Source organism: Varanus komodoensis, unplaced genomic scaffold, assembly GCF_004798865.1.
Source record: "Varanus komodoensis strain SLA01 unplaced genomic scaffold, ASM479886v1 scaffold6_4, whole genome shotgun sequence".
Classification (NCBI taxonomy): Eukaryota; Metazoa; Chordata; class Lepidosauria; order Squamata; family Varanidae; genus Varanus; species Varanus komodoensis.
In genome coordinates, this window is record NW_025336347.1 from 6642213 (window position 1) to 6661920 (window position 19708).

Consider the following 19708-nt stretch of genomic DNA (forward strand, 5'->3'; position numbering starts at 1 on the left):
TGACCTCTCCCAGCGGTTTCATATAGATGTTAAATAGCAGAGGGGATAGAATGGAGCCCTGTGGTACCCCATGGCATAGCTGCCATGACGTAGAGACATGGTCCCCCAGCACTACCTTCTGGAATCGACCGTCGAGATAGGAGCGGAACCACTGCAAAGCAGTGCCTCCAACCCCCAATCCCGCAAGTCTATCCAGAAGGATACCATGGTCGATGGTATCGAAAGCCGCCGAGAGGTCCAGAAGAACCAACAGGGATGTACTCCCCCTGTCCTTCTCCCTGCACAGGTCGTCGTACAGGGCGACCAAGGCAGATTCAGTACTGTACCCGGGTCTGAAGCCGGACTGAAAAGGATCCAGATAATCAGTTTCATCCAAGAGTGCTTGGAGTTGTCCCGCCACCACTCGCTCCAACACCTTGCCCAGAAACGGGATGTTGGCCACAGGTCTATAGTTAGTGGCCATCTCTGGATCCAGTGACGCTTTCTTCAGGACCGGTCGTATTACCGCCTCCTTTAAAGGGGCAGGCACTCGACCCTCCCTCAGAGAAGCGTTAACCACTTCCAAGATCCAGGTCCCAATCCCGTGCTTGGAGTTATTTATTAACCAAGACGGGCAAGGATCCAATAGGCAAGTGGTGGGACGTACTCTTCCAAGCACCTTGTCCACATCATTGGGCCGCAATAATTGAAATTCCTCCAGTAATTTTGGACCAGACGGTGGCATTGGCGACTCCTCAGAGACCTCTGATTCATTAGTGGAGTCCAGCTCGTGACGAATCTGAGTGATTTTCTCCCTGAAATGCCTGGCAAAGTCGTCACAGCGGGCCTTTGAGGGTGGCATCGGATCTTCCTTAGGACCCAGGCGAACCAGGCCAACACAAATTGTAAATCAGGGTACAAGTAGAAATCTACCATTTTTGCCAAAAAGAAAAATCAATGTTTCTCTCTCCTTTTGATACATTGGCTTACATGATACTATATATCACACATTCTTTAGGATGACTTGCTTACATCTCATTTGGGTCGAGATGTAAGCATATAATGCCTTCATGGAGCTACATGTAAAGCATGTTCAGAATCTTCCATGACTTCAAAATGCTGCAGAGAGAGCATTGTATGGGTAGAGAGCATTGTTACTCCCATGTTGCAAAGCTTCACTCACTACTGGCTCATTTCTGAGATTTCTAGTTGCCAGTTATGACATGCATAAGTTGTGACCAAGGTATGAGACTGTCTTGTCCCCTACAAGCATGCTGGCTTTAAAGATCTTCAGAAGAGACTATTCCTCCTGTTCTCCAATATCTGAAGTGTGCATCCATTCATTCATTTAAAACATTTTTATCCTGTCCTCAGGACGGCTTACAGAAGGTTAAAATAATAATATAATTCAATTAAAACATTGAGTAATAACACAACATGAACAACATTTCAAAACTAAAGAAAAGGAGGAAAGAAAGGAAAAAGAAGCAAAAAAAATGCAAATATGTAAAATTATTATTAATTATTATTAACATTCTAATTTTTAAAATGATGGCTAAATAAAAAGGTCTTTACCTGGCACCGGAAAGAGTAAAAAGTCGGCACCAGGCAGGCCACTCTGGGGAGCGTATTCCATAGTCTGGGTGCCACCCCATTCAATATATTGTCTTTATACTTTATTAAACATTAAACAATACATAGGAGTACAAAAGCTTATTATACTACATAAAAATGCAGTATTGCTTGGTTTGTATGACAGAACAACCCATCATGGTAATTTGCTTTCTGCAGGGGGGGTTGTTTCTCAGGAGCAAGATGCCCTGACAATCCATGCCTTGCTTTAGTGGTTGTTTGTACTACAGTGTGCTGTTGTGTCATCCATACCCAGATTTTCATCCTGGGTTGTAGGGATTCAGCAAGAACAGCACAACCCTCTGCCACTTATCTTTCCTCTGTAACTGGCAGTAACGGCCCCTCCACTGATGTTCAGATAGCACTTTGGAATAACTATTGCTGGTTTGGTACTCTTCTTGAAAAAAATGTTCCAGGAATTGAACAACTATTCTCCTCCCTTACTTTGTAAGTGTTGCAATTGCATTCTTACAGTTGCTGATACATGTAGTCCTGCTGGTCACTTTTCTTGTCTGTTTAAACTGTCAAGGGGAACTGCAAAGTGGAGGAGGTAATAGACAAGGAAATTGACAAGGAAAGACTGCTGATAGGGAGGAATTGCCATGTTGTCAGTTGAAACATGGAGGTAATGGGGGGGAGTGACAAAAGAAGGTTCACCAAACAGGGATGGGAAAATCTCTCTCTTCCCCACTTCAGATATAATTCTCTCAATTTTAAGTGTTGAACTGACCGTGCTGAATACCATCCACCTTTTCAACAGTTTTCCAAGTGTCCGACTACTCCTGCCCCTTGCATCTTTCTTCATGGAAGTTAATATCAATGCACAATTTTCCCCACCATTTACTTTCCAGCCTTTAATTTATGTCTATTTCTATGGGGAGATAGAACTTTCAAGGTAATCAGGGTAATCTAAAAGGGGGCCATGAAAGGTTAGGGTGACACAGGAATGGTCAGTTCAGCACTTAAAACTGAGAAGATAACACTGCTGGGGGGAAAATATTGGCCTTGCACCCTGTGGCGTGCCTTCTTTTGTGCCCTTTCCTCTTTTGCGGGTGCTTTTAAGTTGGTAACGTCACACTTAGACATGGACAGCTGAAACTGGCAATGAAATGGACCAGGAAAGACTATATTTATGAACTTTTTTGGTGGTTGTCTTCAACTTCTGGTATTCATTGCCAAGGGAAGTCCATGTAGCCTTCCTTCAGCAAGCAAACAGATTTGGATTCAGGTAGGTCTCTGGACTCCTAGGTTATACAATGTATATTGTATACCGTATTATTATTTAATAGATATAGAGGCCATTGAACATATTTTAAAGTAACTCTGAAAGGCATATCTCTAAAAAAATATTTTAAGACATTGTAAATAGGGCTTAATAGTTGAACTGTTGTTATCAGTTGCATTGATTTTCTTTATGTATTTGTACCTGCTTTATTTTTATGATTGTGAAATATATATTTAGTTCATAGTCTCCTAGTCTCTGCAACCTTGAATATCATTCGGTAAACAGACAAGATATATATTTGACAACTAAACACAACAGGACCTTGCTTGTTTGCAGTTGGTAACATTTTCTTTAGCTTAGACAATGAAATGACTTTATGGTTTAATAAAAGAAAATTAAACATAATTGGAGAAGCAATAACATTTTGATCTTCTCGCTGTTGTTAACAGACACTGTAAATATTTTAATAATTTCTTTAATATGTGCCGTATTTTTCGCTCTATAAGACGCACCTGACCATAAGACGCACCTAGTTTTTAGAGGAGGGATCCATGGAAAGCTTCCTGATAATCACAGGCACATTCCCCATCACTTCCCCATGGGCTTCATTAAAAGATGGGTTGCCATTTGAAAACACACACCGACCTGTGATTAACAGCTCTCCCCTGTGCCGGAGGATGGGCGTGGAGCAGGGCGCGCCAAGCGCGTGCCAGTCAGGTGTTCTGCAGCCGGACCGGCAGCGTGCCGGCGATGGTCTTCCAGGCGGCGCGGCGGCGGAAGGTCTTCCCGGGCGGTGGGGGTGAGCAGTCCGTCTCTCCGTGCAGCCGGCAGGTTAAAGCCCACGGCTCCTCCTCCTCCATACCGCTCCCCCTGAGCAGCACAGCTCTCACCTGTGCGGGGGGGGAGGGGGCGGAGCAGCGCTCGCTGAGCGCGTGCCGGCCAGGTGGTGCCACGTGGTGCAGGTGGGCTGGCAGCGTCCCAGGTGTCAGGCACACACACATTCACTCTATAAGACGCACTTTTTTCCCCTTCAAAAGTAAGGTATTTAACTTCATTCACCATTTTACATATTGTGAATTAACCTTTCTGTCCCTCTGTATCTAAGCAAAGCAATACTAATTATACTTTATTCATTTCTTTTTCTGTAGCTACAAGTAGTTTTCAAAGCACATTTATGGAGTTCATAATTACACATGGGCAAAATTTGTGAAAGCAGGGGGAAATTTAAAAAATTATAAGCTATTTTAATATCTAGTCATTTCAGTCAAATAATAAGCCTTATATGAACTTGAATAAAGACATCATAGTAGCTCTTATATACACACTCATGTTCTGTTTACAAATTGTTATCTGCAAATCCAATTACGTGTATTGCTATTCCTGAATCTTAAGGGAACAGTCCTGTGCATGTTTATACAGCTTGCAGCGTGCCCCCAACCAGCATGACTGGCTGGGCTTGCTGACAGTCCTGAAGCCTTTATCTCTATAAACATGCATAAGAATTGTGCCTTCCATTGTACAATTCCAAGACCTGCTCACATGCCAAAACTCCCATTGAACATTTTTATGGATCAGGTATGCTAGAAGGTAAAAAATACTACACTGATGTTCCTATATGGACTTATCCATTCTGGTATTACTAGAACGGCATGGGATGGAATCATTGTGTAATGGCAACATTGTGCTCTAAATTTTGCATGATCAAGTGAATATACATGGAGTCAAATATATGTGCACGTATACTCTCAAGGAAAACAAGTATCCCAGAAAAAACACCAGAAAGAAATTCTTGGTCTCAGGAATTGAAAGTGTGTATGTGAAATTATACTTTCTGCATAAGTATTGTGGCAAATTATTTCTCATTAGTTGAATTAGCATATAGACTCCTATAACTGTAAAAACAGATAGTGTTGTAGTTTAACTGCTCCCTTGTATGTTTTATTTGCAATGATTTTGTAGAACAAAAATTGATGTTATATATAAATTTTCACTTATTAATTTTCAGAACTTTCTTATGCATGGATCTTCAATGAATACCCATCATTTGTACAAGAAGACAGTCGACGATTTGTTTCTCAGGAAACTGGGCATCTTTACATAGCCAAAGTAGAGCCATCTGATGTAGGAAATTACACTTGTGTTGTTACCAGTACTGTAACAAACACTAAAATTCTTGGCACTCCAACACCTCTAGTGCTGCGTACCGATGGTATGAGTTTATGCTTTTGTGATATAGCAACTAAGTAAGGTTTTATTATGTAAAACTCAGTAGCACCTCATCATTTCGAGCATACCTTTCTTTCATGAAAATATTTATTTTCACTCCTGTGCACCTCCCATTGTTTCACCCATTTCTACATCAGAACGTCTGACAAGATTTCAGATTTCTTTGCGATAACAGGGCTTTTCCTAAAAAAGCAGTCCTATCTATCTATCTATCTATCTATTTATTTATTTAAAACATTTCTATGCTGCCCCCATCGCAACAAAGCCTCGGGGCGGCTCACAACATAATTAAAATATATAAATAACTGTTAGTATGTTCACATGACTCCAGTTCTCCGTCAGCTTCACTGGCTTCCCATTGAAGTCCGGGCCCAATTCAAGGTGTTGGTTATGACCTATAAAGCCCTAAACGGCTTGGGTCCTGGTTACCTGAAGGAGCGCTTACATCCTTATATGCCCAGCCGCCCCCTGAGATCGGCGGGAGAGGCCCTTCTCCGGGAGCCCTCCATGGAAGAAGTTAGGAGGGTGGTTACTCGGAGGAGGGCTTTCTCAGCGGTGGCGCCTAAGTTATGGAATGCGCTCCCCAGAGAGGTCCGCCTGGCGCCGTCGTTATTTGTTTTTCGGCGCCAGGCGAAGACCTTTTTATTTAAGCAGTATTTTAAATGTTAATATTATTGAATTTTATTTGGCCAGGGCGGCTTGTTTTATAGTGTATATTTGTATTTTATTGTATATATTTTAAAATGTTATTTTAAATTTTTTGTTGTAAGCCGCCCCGAGGCTTCGGCGAATGGGGCGGCATAAAAATGTTTTAATAAATAAATAAAATAAATAGTACAATTAATTAAAAAGCTTGGTAACATCACTATTGAGTGAGAGAGGAATAATCAGCAGTGAAGGAATAGTTTCCAAAGCCATGTCTGGCTCATGCCGGGGCAGAAGGTGTGGAAGGAAGCTAGTAGGAATGGCTGGCATATTTTCCTTCCTTTGACACTATGTATTGAAGGAAGAGAAGCTCAGAGATGGACACCCTTTTCCAGAGTAACTAATTGATGGGATAATTTCCAGGTGTCTCTTGCCTTAGGGTTCTTACTTGGGACCAAGGTAACCATCCCTTGCAGGGTCGTTTTGCCTAATCCTTTTAAGGGAAATCCCATTAAGTAATGCATTGAAGAATTCCAGCATTCACCATTCATTCCTCCTCTCACTCATGGTTAGCCCGGGGCTTTAGGTCAGTCCTCCTGAATTCAAGTTTATCCAATGTGTGCCTTGGCTGGTGAGCTTGCTCTGGTGCTTGGCATACAACCACTATTTATGTTAATTGTATACATATGCTACAGGCCACAATATCACATCCCCAGCCCACCCCAGCCCAGAATGCCCTTTCAGGAACCAAAGGATAGGAGAAAACTCATGGCTCTGGAGTCATACTAGTTTTTATAGACATGCTGACAGTTTATGTGTGTGAGAGACAGACAGATGTGTGAATCAACAAAACACAGTGATTTTTTTCTTGTGCATTTACGAGGGTCTGAAATGAAAAGTTTTTTCTGGTCAGTGACCTGGAAAGTGTCTTCTGCTGAAGTACAGTAACTTTTTATCATGGGCATTGACCAAGAGAGGCTGCAAATCAGTTAATTTGTTACATTGTGCTCACTCAAAAGCTGTCAAGTGGCAATTTGTCAAGTGGCATATGCATCAGCCCCTTTCCAGTGAGATACTCGGGTTTGTTTTGTTTGGACCTGACAGTTCTTAGTCTACTACACATTCTCCACCCTTTCCCAAGACTCTAGATTCCTTGAAGTTTGTTCTGGCTTGTTTTCATTTTGTGTTGGGAACTTTGTTTTTCTCCTTTCTTCATTAAAAACTCTGTATTTTTTGTAGACATTTTTCCAAATACATGCATCAGTTGTGTGCATTTTTACCCATTGATTGAAAAATGTCTGCGTACATTTTTCAGAAGCATTCTTTCATGAGCATTTTTAAGCACCTTAATTCTCTAATGCAAATTGCATTCCAAGTTCAGAAATATCCAGGGTGTGTCAGATTGTACTCAGGGCCATGTTCAGGTTTGGGAGATGTAAGTTGGATAAATTTGAGTTGAAAATGAACCAAAATAATTTCTTATACATCCCTAGTGAAATGCATGAACAATCAGAAACAATTTCAGTGTAACATAAAGAAGGTTCATAGTTATTCTGCAATAAATACCTTTATTGCTCTATATTTTCTAAGTTAATCAAAGTACAAGAAGAATTTGCATAGAAACCAGTGTCTGTGGAAGAGTAGCTCATCACTTCCTGAAAGTGGCCCTCTTGTATTGTTGTTGGTCAAAGACTAAGATGCTACTCTCTTTTCCTGAGGATCCTTTTCCTCTTCTGGCATAACAGGTATAATGGGGGAATATGAACCCAAAATAGAAGTTCAGTTTCCTGAAACACTTCCTGCCGCCAAAGGCTCAACTGTAAAACTGGAATGCTTTGCCCTTGGAAAGTAAGTTTCTATTCATTTTTATTAAATGCAATAATTGGGAAGAGAAAAATTGTATTATAAAAAGGATGAAGTTAAATATTTTTAAATATGTCTAGTTTTATGTAGTTTTTCATTTGTACAGTGGGTTGTGCATTCTGGGAATTATGCCTCACTTCAGCCTGATGAAATTGTTCAGACTTTTCATACCAACAAGTGGCAGCAGACTACACCACACATTTTTAACAGATTCCAGGACCATTTCTTTGCATTTCCCTGGTTCTACCATCTGCACAAATTGTACTTAGAACGAATTATATTTCTTTGTTTTTTTAAGGGCCTTTGGAAGTGCTAACCTTTGCAAGTGCACCTTCTGAGGTCCAGATACAAAGCTACGCTTGGTCAACATCCTTGGAAGTGTCTGCTGTCAAAGTTCAGTAAATACCCACCACTCACATTGCCCAGCTGAAGTTGCAAATAGGTTAATTTGTTACTTTTTATAGCTGTCAGATGGCAATCTTTCAAGTAAAAGCAAAGTGTGAGAAGATCCTTGCTTGTGAAAGGAGTGGCAAGCATATCACTTCTTCTGCAGTAGGAGCCTCTAGCTTCTTCCTTGTTTGTTTTGACCTGACACGTCTTTTTCTTTTCCACCCTTTCCCAAGATTTTAGGTGCTTGAAAAAGCAGACAAGTATAGGACTCCTACTCCTTAAAGAAACATGGAGTTTTGACAAAATTAAGATTTTCCCTTTAAATGAACTTCTGGTGTACCTGGCCACAAGAAAACTGGTCACAAGATTTCTCATTAAGACTGGGTTCATACAATATGACAACCATCACAGCAATATGGGTGAGGGTGGGTCATGTTTTTGAGGCCACCAAGCCACCCTGACACCCAATGGATTATTCTTGGTTTGCTGTAATAATGGTGGGTTGTCATGTCATCGGAACCCAAGTGAGTGGACCAATTGTAGGTTCTGGGAAGTGCTGAGCAAGCATCTTGGCAAGAGTGACAAAAAAGCCTTGCTGTTCCTAGCAAGCTCATTCAGATCTCTTACAGCCACTACACTGATGCCAAGCAGCACAGTGGAGTGAACATCACCAGGTCCCTGGGGCCCTTTTTGTGCTTTCTGGGGTGTTCTCCCCATATTTTATTCATTTACTTATTTATCTGTCTGGAAATTGCTTTTCTTTGCTTTTCACCAAAAGCAGCACATTGGAAGGGTAGTCACCTTCTTTTAGCCTCCCAATTTTTCACAAGTATTTATGTATTTTTTAAAATAATATTTAGTCATACTTGCAGAAGCACAAAGGAACCCATTTACATGGGTCCAGAATGGGAAGCCTCGCCTGAGCACTGTCTTGGGAGGCACCATCCATGCACTTTGATCCAGAGAGGCTGCAAGTGGAGTCATTTTTATTTTTTGCTCAAAATCACTGGCCAGTAAATCACCTCCTTCATGATGAGATTCTCTAATTCCAGGCCGGACTGGGCTGATTCTGACACTTTTCAGTGTTCTGTGTTTTTTCCACGTTCCTGAAATACTGGGAGGTTAGGAGAATAGAAAACTGCAAGCCTCCCCTTTAACATGGAGTGTGGGGTTTAACAGCTTGCTGTCAAACATGGTTTATGGCAGGGCTGTATATGCAGATAACCCTTTCCCTTGACAACTCGCCTTTTGACAGTTGTTCCTGGAAACCAAAGTAAAAGAGAACACTTTGGGGGTTTTTGCGTTTCTACTCTGAGTCAAGGTCCATGGTTGATGCTTGTTGCCATTTGACGGTAGACATTTCCCAGGACGTTGCCCTGCTGAGCCTTTCCATGACATGTGCATCTCTAGCTTTGCACAAGTCTGACTAGTTTTAAAAGCATTTACAAAAATATTTTAAGACCCCTCTCTTTATCTCTCTCTCTCATGTTTACAAAGAATATAAAAACAATATAATATGATAAAACACTAGCAAGAATCAAAAATTAATTTAAAATAGCTTAAAATACTGTATGAGATGAGATTGCCTCCATAAAGGAAGTCCCAGCCTTAAATTTAAAACAGCTAAGTAGAGATGTCATGGATAGGACATTTTGGAGGACTTTCAGTCATAGCGTTGCCATTAGTTGGCAATGACTTGATGGCACAAAGCAACAGCAAACATTTATATCCAACCTATTCCCACTGCTAGACATTTGGAGTACACACTTCTTAAAAATTGGTGTCGCTCACCGGTGAGATCCCCTCCAATGTGTCCCCTGAGCACTTTGGAGGGACCATCACTGGATGTCAACTTGGAAATCAGGAAGAGCTATCTCCAGGAAAACAGAGGAAAAGGTGTGTGGGAAGGGGCAGCCACAGCAAACATGAATGTGCTCACAGTTGGCAAGGAGAGAGGAAACAAGATGAGTCTTGCTGCAGACTTCCCTGGGATAACCATAGAGAAAACAGAAGAATTGGGGAGATAACTGACCATGAGCCCAGTCATCCGTTGGGTGCTCTGTGGGTTGCTTCCAAAAAATCCTGCACTACATAGCTTTTTCTCAGGGTGAGTTGTCATCTGGACCTACCCAGTGTCTGAGATTCAAACTCTGGAATCCTAGCTACAGCCATTGAACAAATAGTAAGCATTCTAGAATTCGTAAACTCTGTGTTTATTGAAAAATTAGCAAATACTGTAAACACATTTCTATATTTTATTGCATTTAATTTTTAAAAGCACTTTATCTTAAAAAACCTCATTTTGTTTGACAGTCCTGTACCTCGGATTAACTGGAGAAGAACTGATGGGACGCCATTTCCAAGCAAGGTAATGCTGAAGAAATTCAATGGTGTAATTGAAATCCCTAATTTCCAGCAAGAAGATGCTGGTCTTTATGAGTGCATTACTGAAAACTCCAGAGGGAAAAACATTGCAAGGGGACGCCTCACATATTATGGTAAGGAAACTCCTTAATAAGGAAATGAAATGGTTACAACTTCATGAATGAATAAAAGCAGGGGAGGGAAGAGGGCTGTACCAATTTAAAGAGACTTATTAAAACTATTTTTCCTTAACCTTGGAAAGTATGGCTTTGCATGGAGAAACGGTTTTTCAGTTTCTTTCTGACTTAGCTCTATCTTTTTAGAGTGCAAAAAGAAAGAGGAGAAAGGTTAGCACTGCCATCCTATGCAGAAAGAAGTCCCACTGTGTGCATTTATACATAGTCCCAAGGAAATAGGCATAGGATTGCAATATAGACAGCCTCCCCAGGCTTTCCACCGCTCAAGGCCTGGGAAGCATGTTATTTTATCTTTTTTTAGAGTCAGAAAGCTGCTGCATTTCAGCAGGAGTGCAACCCGATCAAAGACGAGATGTAATTCTCTCATCAGATTCATTTCCTTAGTAAAAGGTGGGCTTTGTTATTTGAAATACGTGGCCTCTTTGGGGGAGTTTCATTACTCCATGTCTAATTGTTAATCCCCACATCACCCACTGAGACCCATATAGATTAAAGGCAGGTTTAGGAGTACGACTATTTCCACATGATGGCAGTAGAAGAGCCAACAGGAAGAGAAGAGCATAAAAGAGTATGGTCAGACTTTGCCTGTTTTCACATTCATTCTTGAGACAAGGCATTGGTAGTTCATGACAGTATCCTCAGAAAATGTTTGGTTTACATTCACAACACTGACTAACTTACAAAGTAATCCTAACTGGAATCAGAGGGTGAGCAGCAATGAGAACAGAGGAAATCACCCTTCCCATTCCAGGCGGGTGTGGCTCAGGAGACCTTCACATTGAAAGAGGGCTGGGAAAGGGACAAGCCCCCAGCTTTCACGGCCCTGAGCTTTTTAAAGCAGAAAACACTAGCAGAGGCAGCTTTCTGTTTTTGGAATGTTTCACCAGAACAACAAGGATAACCACAGCTCTGGACCATACCCCTAACTTCCAGCAGCAGAGAGGTAACTGTGCCAAGTCCTAATGGCTTCTAGCAGTAAATGTTAGATGAAGGGAGCTCAGCTAAGATTGAGGACTTAGCACTTTGCTTCCAGCAGTAGAATTTATAAACAGAATCACCACAAATACTGACAATATTGTGTGAAAAAACAGAACAAAATAATTAGCTGTCACAAACCAGCGTAGCTGTCTTCAGCAGACATTTTCCTTCGGCAATGCAAAGGTCACAGTTTCCCAGTAGCCTCACCAGTAGGCCATGTGAACCCACCCAGTAGCATATTTAATAGTCTGATTTTTCCAAAACCTTTTTGTGAATTTTAAGCCGCCCCGAGGCTTCGGCGAATGGGGTGGCATAGAAGTCTCCTAAATAAATAAAAATAAAAATAAATAAGAACATCTTGCTTCATTGATTTTTAAAAGTCATCATTGCCTTGAAATAACTTACTATGCAATAGAATGTAGGAAATAGCTGCCAAACTCCAAGAGAGTCTCCTGCGCATATTACAGTATGAACCCACTGAATGCCAGCAAAGCATATTGCTACTTTCTTAATATAAAACTGTTTTACAAGCTCAGTGGTAACTGACAATTTTGTAAAATTGTCCCAACAAATGTAATTTTCTTTGTAGAAGTGGCAACTTAAGAAATGTTTTAGTTCCAGTTGGAAATACTTTACACTATATAAAGAGGACACACAACAAATCACCCAAGAGTGTTCTCATCATTACTCCATGGGGGAAATAATATTACAGCTTGTTTCCTGTTCTCTAAATTAAAAAAATACTTAAGACATATAAGTTTGCAAAACCAAAAAGCATCCTAACCCCAGTTGCCATTACAGGAACAAAAATAAAATGTACTAGAATGAAGCTATATGGAAGGGAATACAGCAACAACAACACAACACACAGCTTTATTCCACCCGCTTTTCTTACACTTCAGCTCTTGCAAAGTTTTTCATAGGGTCAATCACGCTGTTACTATAAACTGTCTTAGCCTTTGCTATCATACATGTGCCCATAGCTCATACCGTTGTTCCACCCAATGTCATCCTAGGCATATTCATGAACATTAAATGTGCACATGTTTAGATACTGAAATCAGTGTCCATTGAAATCATGGAGCTTATGCTTACTAAAACTAGCATTCTTACTTTCAGGCTCAGCTTTGTCTAGGATGCTCCATCATGATCCTATAGAGAAGAGAAAGAGAAAAATATGCTGGTCATATGCCAGTTAAATAAGTAAGATGGAATAGTTGAGAGGTTCAAAAATAATTTGGATTGTGCAAGCATCTGTCTCTGAAATAGTAGTTATTTCATGCATACTTTGGTGCAAAAATACATCTGCTATATCCATCACATCTGAGGCAGCATCAGAATGCTGACACCTTTTAAACTGAAATTGTTACAGCTAAATTTTGTGTATGCAAATGTTACTCTGCTTTTATGCTGCATTTTATTGTATCTCTAGTTTTAAACTAGATTTTGAGAAATATTGTAGTTTGAAAGATATAAATATACTGCAATTAAGAAGTACAATGTAGATCTCATTGAATCTAAGGAGTTTTCTTTTGCGTAGAGGTTATGTTGTTGTGACGCGCTGGCAAGTGTTCTCCAACTTATATTGCCCTGCAAAACGTTTTTCCTCAGAAATGTCCCATGCTTAACAGCCCACTTCAGCTCTTAAAAATGCAAGGGTGTGTGTTCCTTTACCAAATCAATCTCATATCTGTGTTTCCTCATCTTTTTCTACCCTTGAGTTTCTCTAGCATTACTGTCCCCTCCATTGAGTGCTGCCTTCTTATGAACGCCATTGAGTCTTGCCCAAAGTACAACGATTTTGGTTTTGTGATTTTTGCTTCCAGATAAACTTTTGGCTTTAGTTGATCTGGACCCACTTCTTGGTCTTTCTGCTGGGTATTCAAAAAGCTTTCCACAGCACCATGTTTTGAATGCATCAATTTTCTATATGTCAGCTTTCTTCAAGGTTCAGCATTCACATGCATACATAGTTATCAGACTTATCCTTAGTCTCCAGTGAAACATAGTTATACTTTTGATTATCTTTTTTAGTTCCTTCACAGCTCCAAGTCTCAGTCTTCATGGCTGCAGTTTCTGTTTAAAAGGATGGTTTGAGCCAAGGTACCAGTCATTCACAACTGCAGTTTCTTCATTGTTGACATTAAAGTTGTGTAATTCTTCTCTAGTCATGATTTTCATTTTCCTGATATTTAGCGAAGACTTTCTTCTTTCAGTTTGCTCAGGAGTCATTTCAATTCATTGCTACTCTCTGCCAGAAGTATGGTATCATTTGCATATCTTAAATTATTTATATAACTTCTACCAATTTTCACTCCTTCCTCTGATCCTAATCCAGCTTTCCTTGTGATATATTCTGTGTACAGATTGCACAGATAGGAAAATAAATACAGATAGGAAAATAAAACACATCCTTGTCTGATTCCTTTGCCTATAGGAAACGATTTTGCTTCTTCATATTCTGTCCTAAGAGTAGCTTCTTGACCATGATATAGGTTACACATCAATATCACCTCCACTATTAGTGGAGGGTATTTGTTGGCACATTCTTGTTAGGATCTCTACTGATGCTGTGTCTGCAGCTTGGAACAGTACTGCTGGTACCCCGTCTACTTTGGGTGTTTGTTTCCTTCCAAGTGATTTCACTTACTAATATGCAGGTTCATCCTCATAGAATTCCTCTTCAAAGCTGTCTTTCATCCTTTTAACTCTTTATAGTACTTCCATATATCATTTCTACCTTCGTTTTATTTTCTCCTGGTCAGACAGCATGTGTCACTCTTGGTTTTCTGGTTTCCACTCAATTGAATTCAGTAAGGCAAACATGTTCGTTATGAGGACTTCAAATTGTTCAGGCATTTTATTTATATTTCATTTTGACACCGAGCTTCTGTTAGTGATTTTTTTCAGCTTTGCTTGTTTTTTGACATTAAGAGTTCATGGCCATTATGACATTCTTCTCCTGTATAGTTTTGCAGGGAGTTTCTCCATCATGCATTTCCAATAACGCAATCTATTTGATTTCTATATTGGCCCTCTGGCAATGTCCATGTGTACAGTTGTCCAATTGGTTGCCTGAAGTAGCATTTGCAATAAACAGATGGTTGGTTTTGCATAATTCTATTAGTTATTCTACTGCTCCATTTCTGACCCTAGGCCAAATTGTCCCACAACATTGATTCTGCTTTGTTTCCTGTTTTTGTGTTCAGCCACCTATGGTTATCAGCATGCCTTGTTTTGGTATGTACCTCTTGGTTGCTTGCCTAACAGCTTTTGATTTCCTCTTGTTCAAAATGTGTTGTTGGATTGCAGACTTGAATGATGGTTCTGTTGATACATTTTCTGAGAATTCTGGTTGATATTATGCAGCCAGACTTTAAAGCCTCTTACTATCTTTGATTCCATTGCTTCAGTATTACATCTATTCCATTTCTTCTGAGTTTGTCATTTTCAGAGTAAAACACTTTTTGTCTGTCTAACCAAAAATGTCCCATTCTAGTTCATTTTAAGTTGCTTATCCCAAGAACTGTTACATTTAACTCTTCCATTCACTGCTTTATGGTTTCCTGCATGCTTTTGATTCATACTTCTCGCTCTTTCACCCAGGAGATTTTGTATCTATATTTGTACATATATATAATGATATCCCTTCCAATGTATCCCACCCTTTTCCCTGGTGGGCTATTGAGGAATGCATCAAATGGAACATCAGGAGCTGTCCTTACCAAGTCATATCATTGGTTTATCTTGTTCAATTTTTCCTTCACTGACAGTGGCAGTCCAGGGGTTCAGGCAAGACCCTTCCTTGGTGTTTGAACAAGGGTAGGACGTGGTATTTCTGTAATATTGTAATATTTATAACCTCTGTCCAGTCAGTTAATGTCCTTGGCAGTAAAAAGAATACCACTCACCCCAAAGTAAGAAAATGCAGCCTTATGACTTAAAGCATCCCAGCTGCTCTGATAGTATATCTAAGTCTTGTTTGGAGATTCAGTTTCATTATTGATACGCCAGGCTTAAATAACCTTTTCATATGTTAATGCCAAATTTCCTTTACTGGTCCTCTGCTGTAATCTGTCTCACAGGATTAACCAATTTTATTTAATCTTTTCTTCTTTTGACATTTACTTGGGTCATACAAGTAGCACATCAATCTGTTTATATTTAGAAGCTGTATACATTTAATTATGTTTTGTCATCTCTTTCTCTTTTTCCATACTGAAAGAATTTCTTAAAGCTTTTCCATAATTGAGGATGATATCACCTTATGACTCAAAATATTAACTTGTCACAATATGAGATATCACAGCTTAGAAATCTTCTGGGTAAGCTAAACCATTTGCAAATTTATCTTCCAACAAAATGGCAATGTCAACTTTTCTGAACTTCTGGTAAGAAGGTATTATGAGAAGCAGCACCTGTCATATATAAGGCCTCCAAATACATTCTGCATCCTACAAATCACAAGCAAACTGGTGCTGTTTTTGCTCTTTGCTGGAAGGACTTTTGTGAACCAGAAATCAGCCTACATAACAGAAAGTTAATGGTTCAAATCTAGATTTTAAAAGTTCTGAAAAGTATTTAAAGACAACACAGGCCTCTGAAATGTAATACAGATCATAAATCTCTCAATGTAATAATATGAGATGCAGTGTCTACTGAAACAGGATGAAAAGATAATAAGGTTCCAAATATCACCAGTGGAAAGATAATTGTCAGTCCAGTGAAAAAGGTACTACAAGATATGACCTATTTTACTGTATTAATCATATATATAGTTATTGCTGTAAACCACCCAGAAAGCTTTGGCTGCAGGCTGGAAATAATTATAGGAGGAGGAGGAAAGACTTTACGTATGCATGTACTTAAATACATATACCAAATACAAAACCCACATAGTTGTCACCAATCGTTAATACAGCCTAATCCACAATCCAGAAATTTAGGATTCATCCTAAACTGCATTCAAATTTTCCCTCTCCCTGATGGAAGGAGGCATCCTCTGGGGAATAATCAGTCTTCAGTGGATGACACCCTTTTCCTGGGAGGAAATAATTGGATTAAAACCATTATAAGTATCAGTGGAAGCAATAGCAGAGGATCAAGAACAACTGTAAAATATATTTTAAACCACTGTTAAAAATGTAAGAATCCACTAAAACTCTATGGAAATAATAGTGTCTTCATCTGGTATCTAAAAGCTATCAGGGAAGTCTCTGAATAAAATGGGAAGTAGAAAGACTTTCCATGATCAAGACACCACAACTCAATTCTTGTGGTACTAGGGTGTAGTGAAATGTAGATGGTGTATATTTACTTGTTCCCACAAAAATACACTATTTCCTACTATAATTATCATCATTTTAAGGGTTGCTTTTTGGGAAGCACTGAAGCATGAGGTTATTTTAACCACTGATGCCTCAGGGACCTCAGATTGACCATATGCTTGAACATTTTATTGAATAAGTATCATGGATGCTTAGCTTTAAATACAGCAAGACTTTTAGATTTCCCTGTAACTTCATAGCATTTTCAAAAGGCAATGACAGTATAATGTATACATAATTTTTAATGAAATTTTGGTTGCTTAACTACCCCAACACATTTTCAAAATTGTTAATAAAAATAGAGGATCTAGAACAAATATTCTCAGCTATTTTGCACTATTACCAAGATCAAACTAATCCTTTTAATCAACAGACACTGTGATACCAAATTAACAAGAGCCTTGCTTTCATCCCATTCATAAGTTTTTTAAGGCATTTGGTGCTTTTGATAGCACTTCATTTTCATTCAACTGAAATAATGGATTTAATTTTCATTTAATGCATTCATTAAGATTTTCCAGTTTGGAGATCTATGATTCTGGGTTTAGTTGTGTGACAATGGTGATGATGGAAAGTAGTTTATAGGATCATGGAAACAATCAGCACTGAACCAGCACAGAGAAAAATTATCAAACATGCAAATCATGAGGACTTAAGAACATCAGCAGAGACGTGCTAGATCAGACCTGGGGTCTGTCCAGTCCAGCATTCTGTTCACAGTAACCAACCACTACACAAATACACGAACCGGGGCATGACTGCATCAGCACCTTCCCAGTCAATTTTCCCAGCAAGTGCTGAACATTTGGGCATATTGTCTCTGACACTAGAGCTAGCATGTAGTCGTCAGTAGCATTATTCTCTGTGAATTTGTCTTACACCAAATTGGTGGCCTTCCCTACCTCTTGTGGAAATGAATTCCATAATATGCTATTTGAAGAAATGCTGAATATCCCAGCAATCAGCTTCATGGGATATTCTACTTCCAGGTTCTGTTATTATGAGAGAAATGGGAAACTAACCTAAGCCTTAGATATCTTCTCCACATCGCGCACAATGTTGTATACTTACATCATCTTTCCCTTGACTTTGTTTAAGCGAAACAAGCTGTTGTGACATCTCATAGGGCAGTTGCACAACCCCTTGATCTTCTTATTTGCTCTTTTCTGCCCTTATTCCAACTCTATAATATCCCTTTTTAGGTGCACTGACTATAAATGTATTCTAATTGTGGTGACACCGTAGATTTGTATAAAGGGGGTCTGGTATTGGCACTTTTATTTTCAGTTCCTTTTCTAGTTACATCAGCATGGAATTTGCCTTTTTCACAGAAGCTGTCCACTGGTCATTTTTCACTGAGCTGTTACCACATTCCCAAGAGCTCTTTCTTGTCAGTCATCACTAGCTCAGATCCCATCAGTTTATACATGAAGTTGGGGGAAGGGGTTGCCTAAGATGTATTCTGAACCATCTGCATCCCTGTATTACTTTACACCTACTTAAATTGAATCAATGGCTGGTCTGATGCTGATCTTCCAATTTGAAGCTCCTTTTGAAGCTTTTTACAATCCTTGTCTTAGTCTTTAATCACCCAAAATAAATTGGTGTTTCAGAAGACTTGGATACTTTACTGCTTACTTCAAATTTCAAATAATTTAATAATAAGTTTAAAAGCATTGGTCCCAATACAGATACCTGGAAGACTGCTGAGATATGATTCACCTTGATACAAGATTTTTCCTTTAAATGCTCACAAACTTTATCTTTAATAATGCTTTTAGCTCATTTACTCATAGCAGACATTAAGCATATATTCAGTTTGCAATTTCCCCGATTGTCCTAGCTCCCTTTTAAAAAGAATTTGTTACATTGGCCATTTTCCAATCTTCTGATACAGAGGTTCCAAAGTATTTGTTAGAACAGCAATTTCATATTTGTATTCATTAAGAACTCAAGAATGAATAACGTCTGAGCCAGGTGACTTACTAACTTTACAATTGTCAACAATTTACCTCGATTCCTCAGAAGCCCTTTCTGAAAACATCATGTCTGTGGTAAAGGCAAATGAAAAGAATTCGCTCAGCTTCTCTACTTATTCATCTTATTCTCCTTTAGTCCTCCCTTTAACTCAATTGTCATCCAGTGGTCCAGCAACTTCTCTAGCTCATGTCCTGTTTCTGAGATATTTAAACAATGGTTTATCATCGGCCTTGCCATGTTTTTAATAACATGCTCTTCAAAATGTGCTGTTTTGTTTCGTTTTTGCATTTCTTGTTATCTGTCTTCATCTCCTTGTGCAAGGCTGTGCTTCCTTCCCTGCTTCTCCACTCCTTGGGTGAGACTTCCATTTGCTGAAGGCAGTCTTCTTTACTCTGGTAGCTTCCTTGGCACTGCTCATGCTGGTATCCCTGTGGACTTGGAAGAAATTCCATGACAATGTACACCACCCTTCCACTGCCTTCAGCTTTTCCTGCTTCTTATGAGTCAATTGTTTCATAGACTACTTGCCAAAGTTCATTTAGTCCAAACACAAAATAGAAATCTAAAATCTATTGTGATAAAAAGAAATGCATGAGAAATTAGTTTCCTGTTATGGTTTATCAGGTTCACCTAGTTCATACTTTCTGGACCAAACACAGATGTGGACCCAATCTGCCGTCAAAATCCATACATTTCCATGCATGCATGGAATTCACAGACCAAAGTGCGCTTGATAGTATGTGTACATTTGAAAATGTGCATAAATACGCTTTAATAAGAAAAGGAAAAAGTTATGCATAATAAAATTTATATTCCAAAAGCAGTCTTCCCCAGCCTGATAACCTCCAGGCAATTCCCAGTACTTCTGACCTTCCTGGGACAAATGGAGCTGAAATCCAGAA

The 19708-nt window shown here is 39.4% G+C and overlaps 1 protein-coding gene across 1 annotated transcript in view; it reads left to right on the forward strand.

Moving 5' to 3' along the window:
* Nucleotides 1–4845: 4845 nt before the first annotated feature.
* CNTN3 (contactin 3) overlaps nucleotides 4846–19708 on the forward strand; it is a 64102-nt gene continuing 49239 nt past the window's right edge. The window contains exons 1-3 of the mRNA XM_044452048.1: nucleotides 4846–5045; nucleotides 7453–7555; nucleotides 10274–10458. Coding sequence (XP_044307983.1) covers nucleotides 7458–7555; nucleotides 10274–10458 — 283 coding nt within the window. The 5' untranslated portion in view covers nucleotides 4846–5045; nucleotides 7453–7457. The remainder of the gene's footprint in view (nucleotides 5046–7452; nucleotides 7556–10273; nucleotides 10459–19708) is intronic.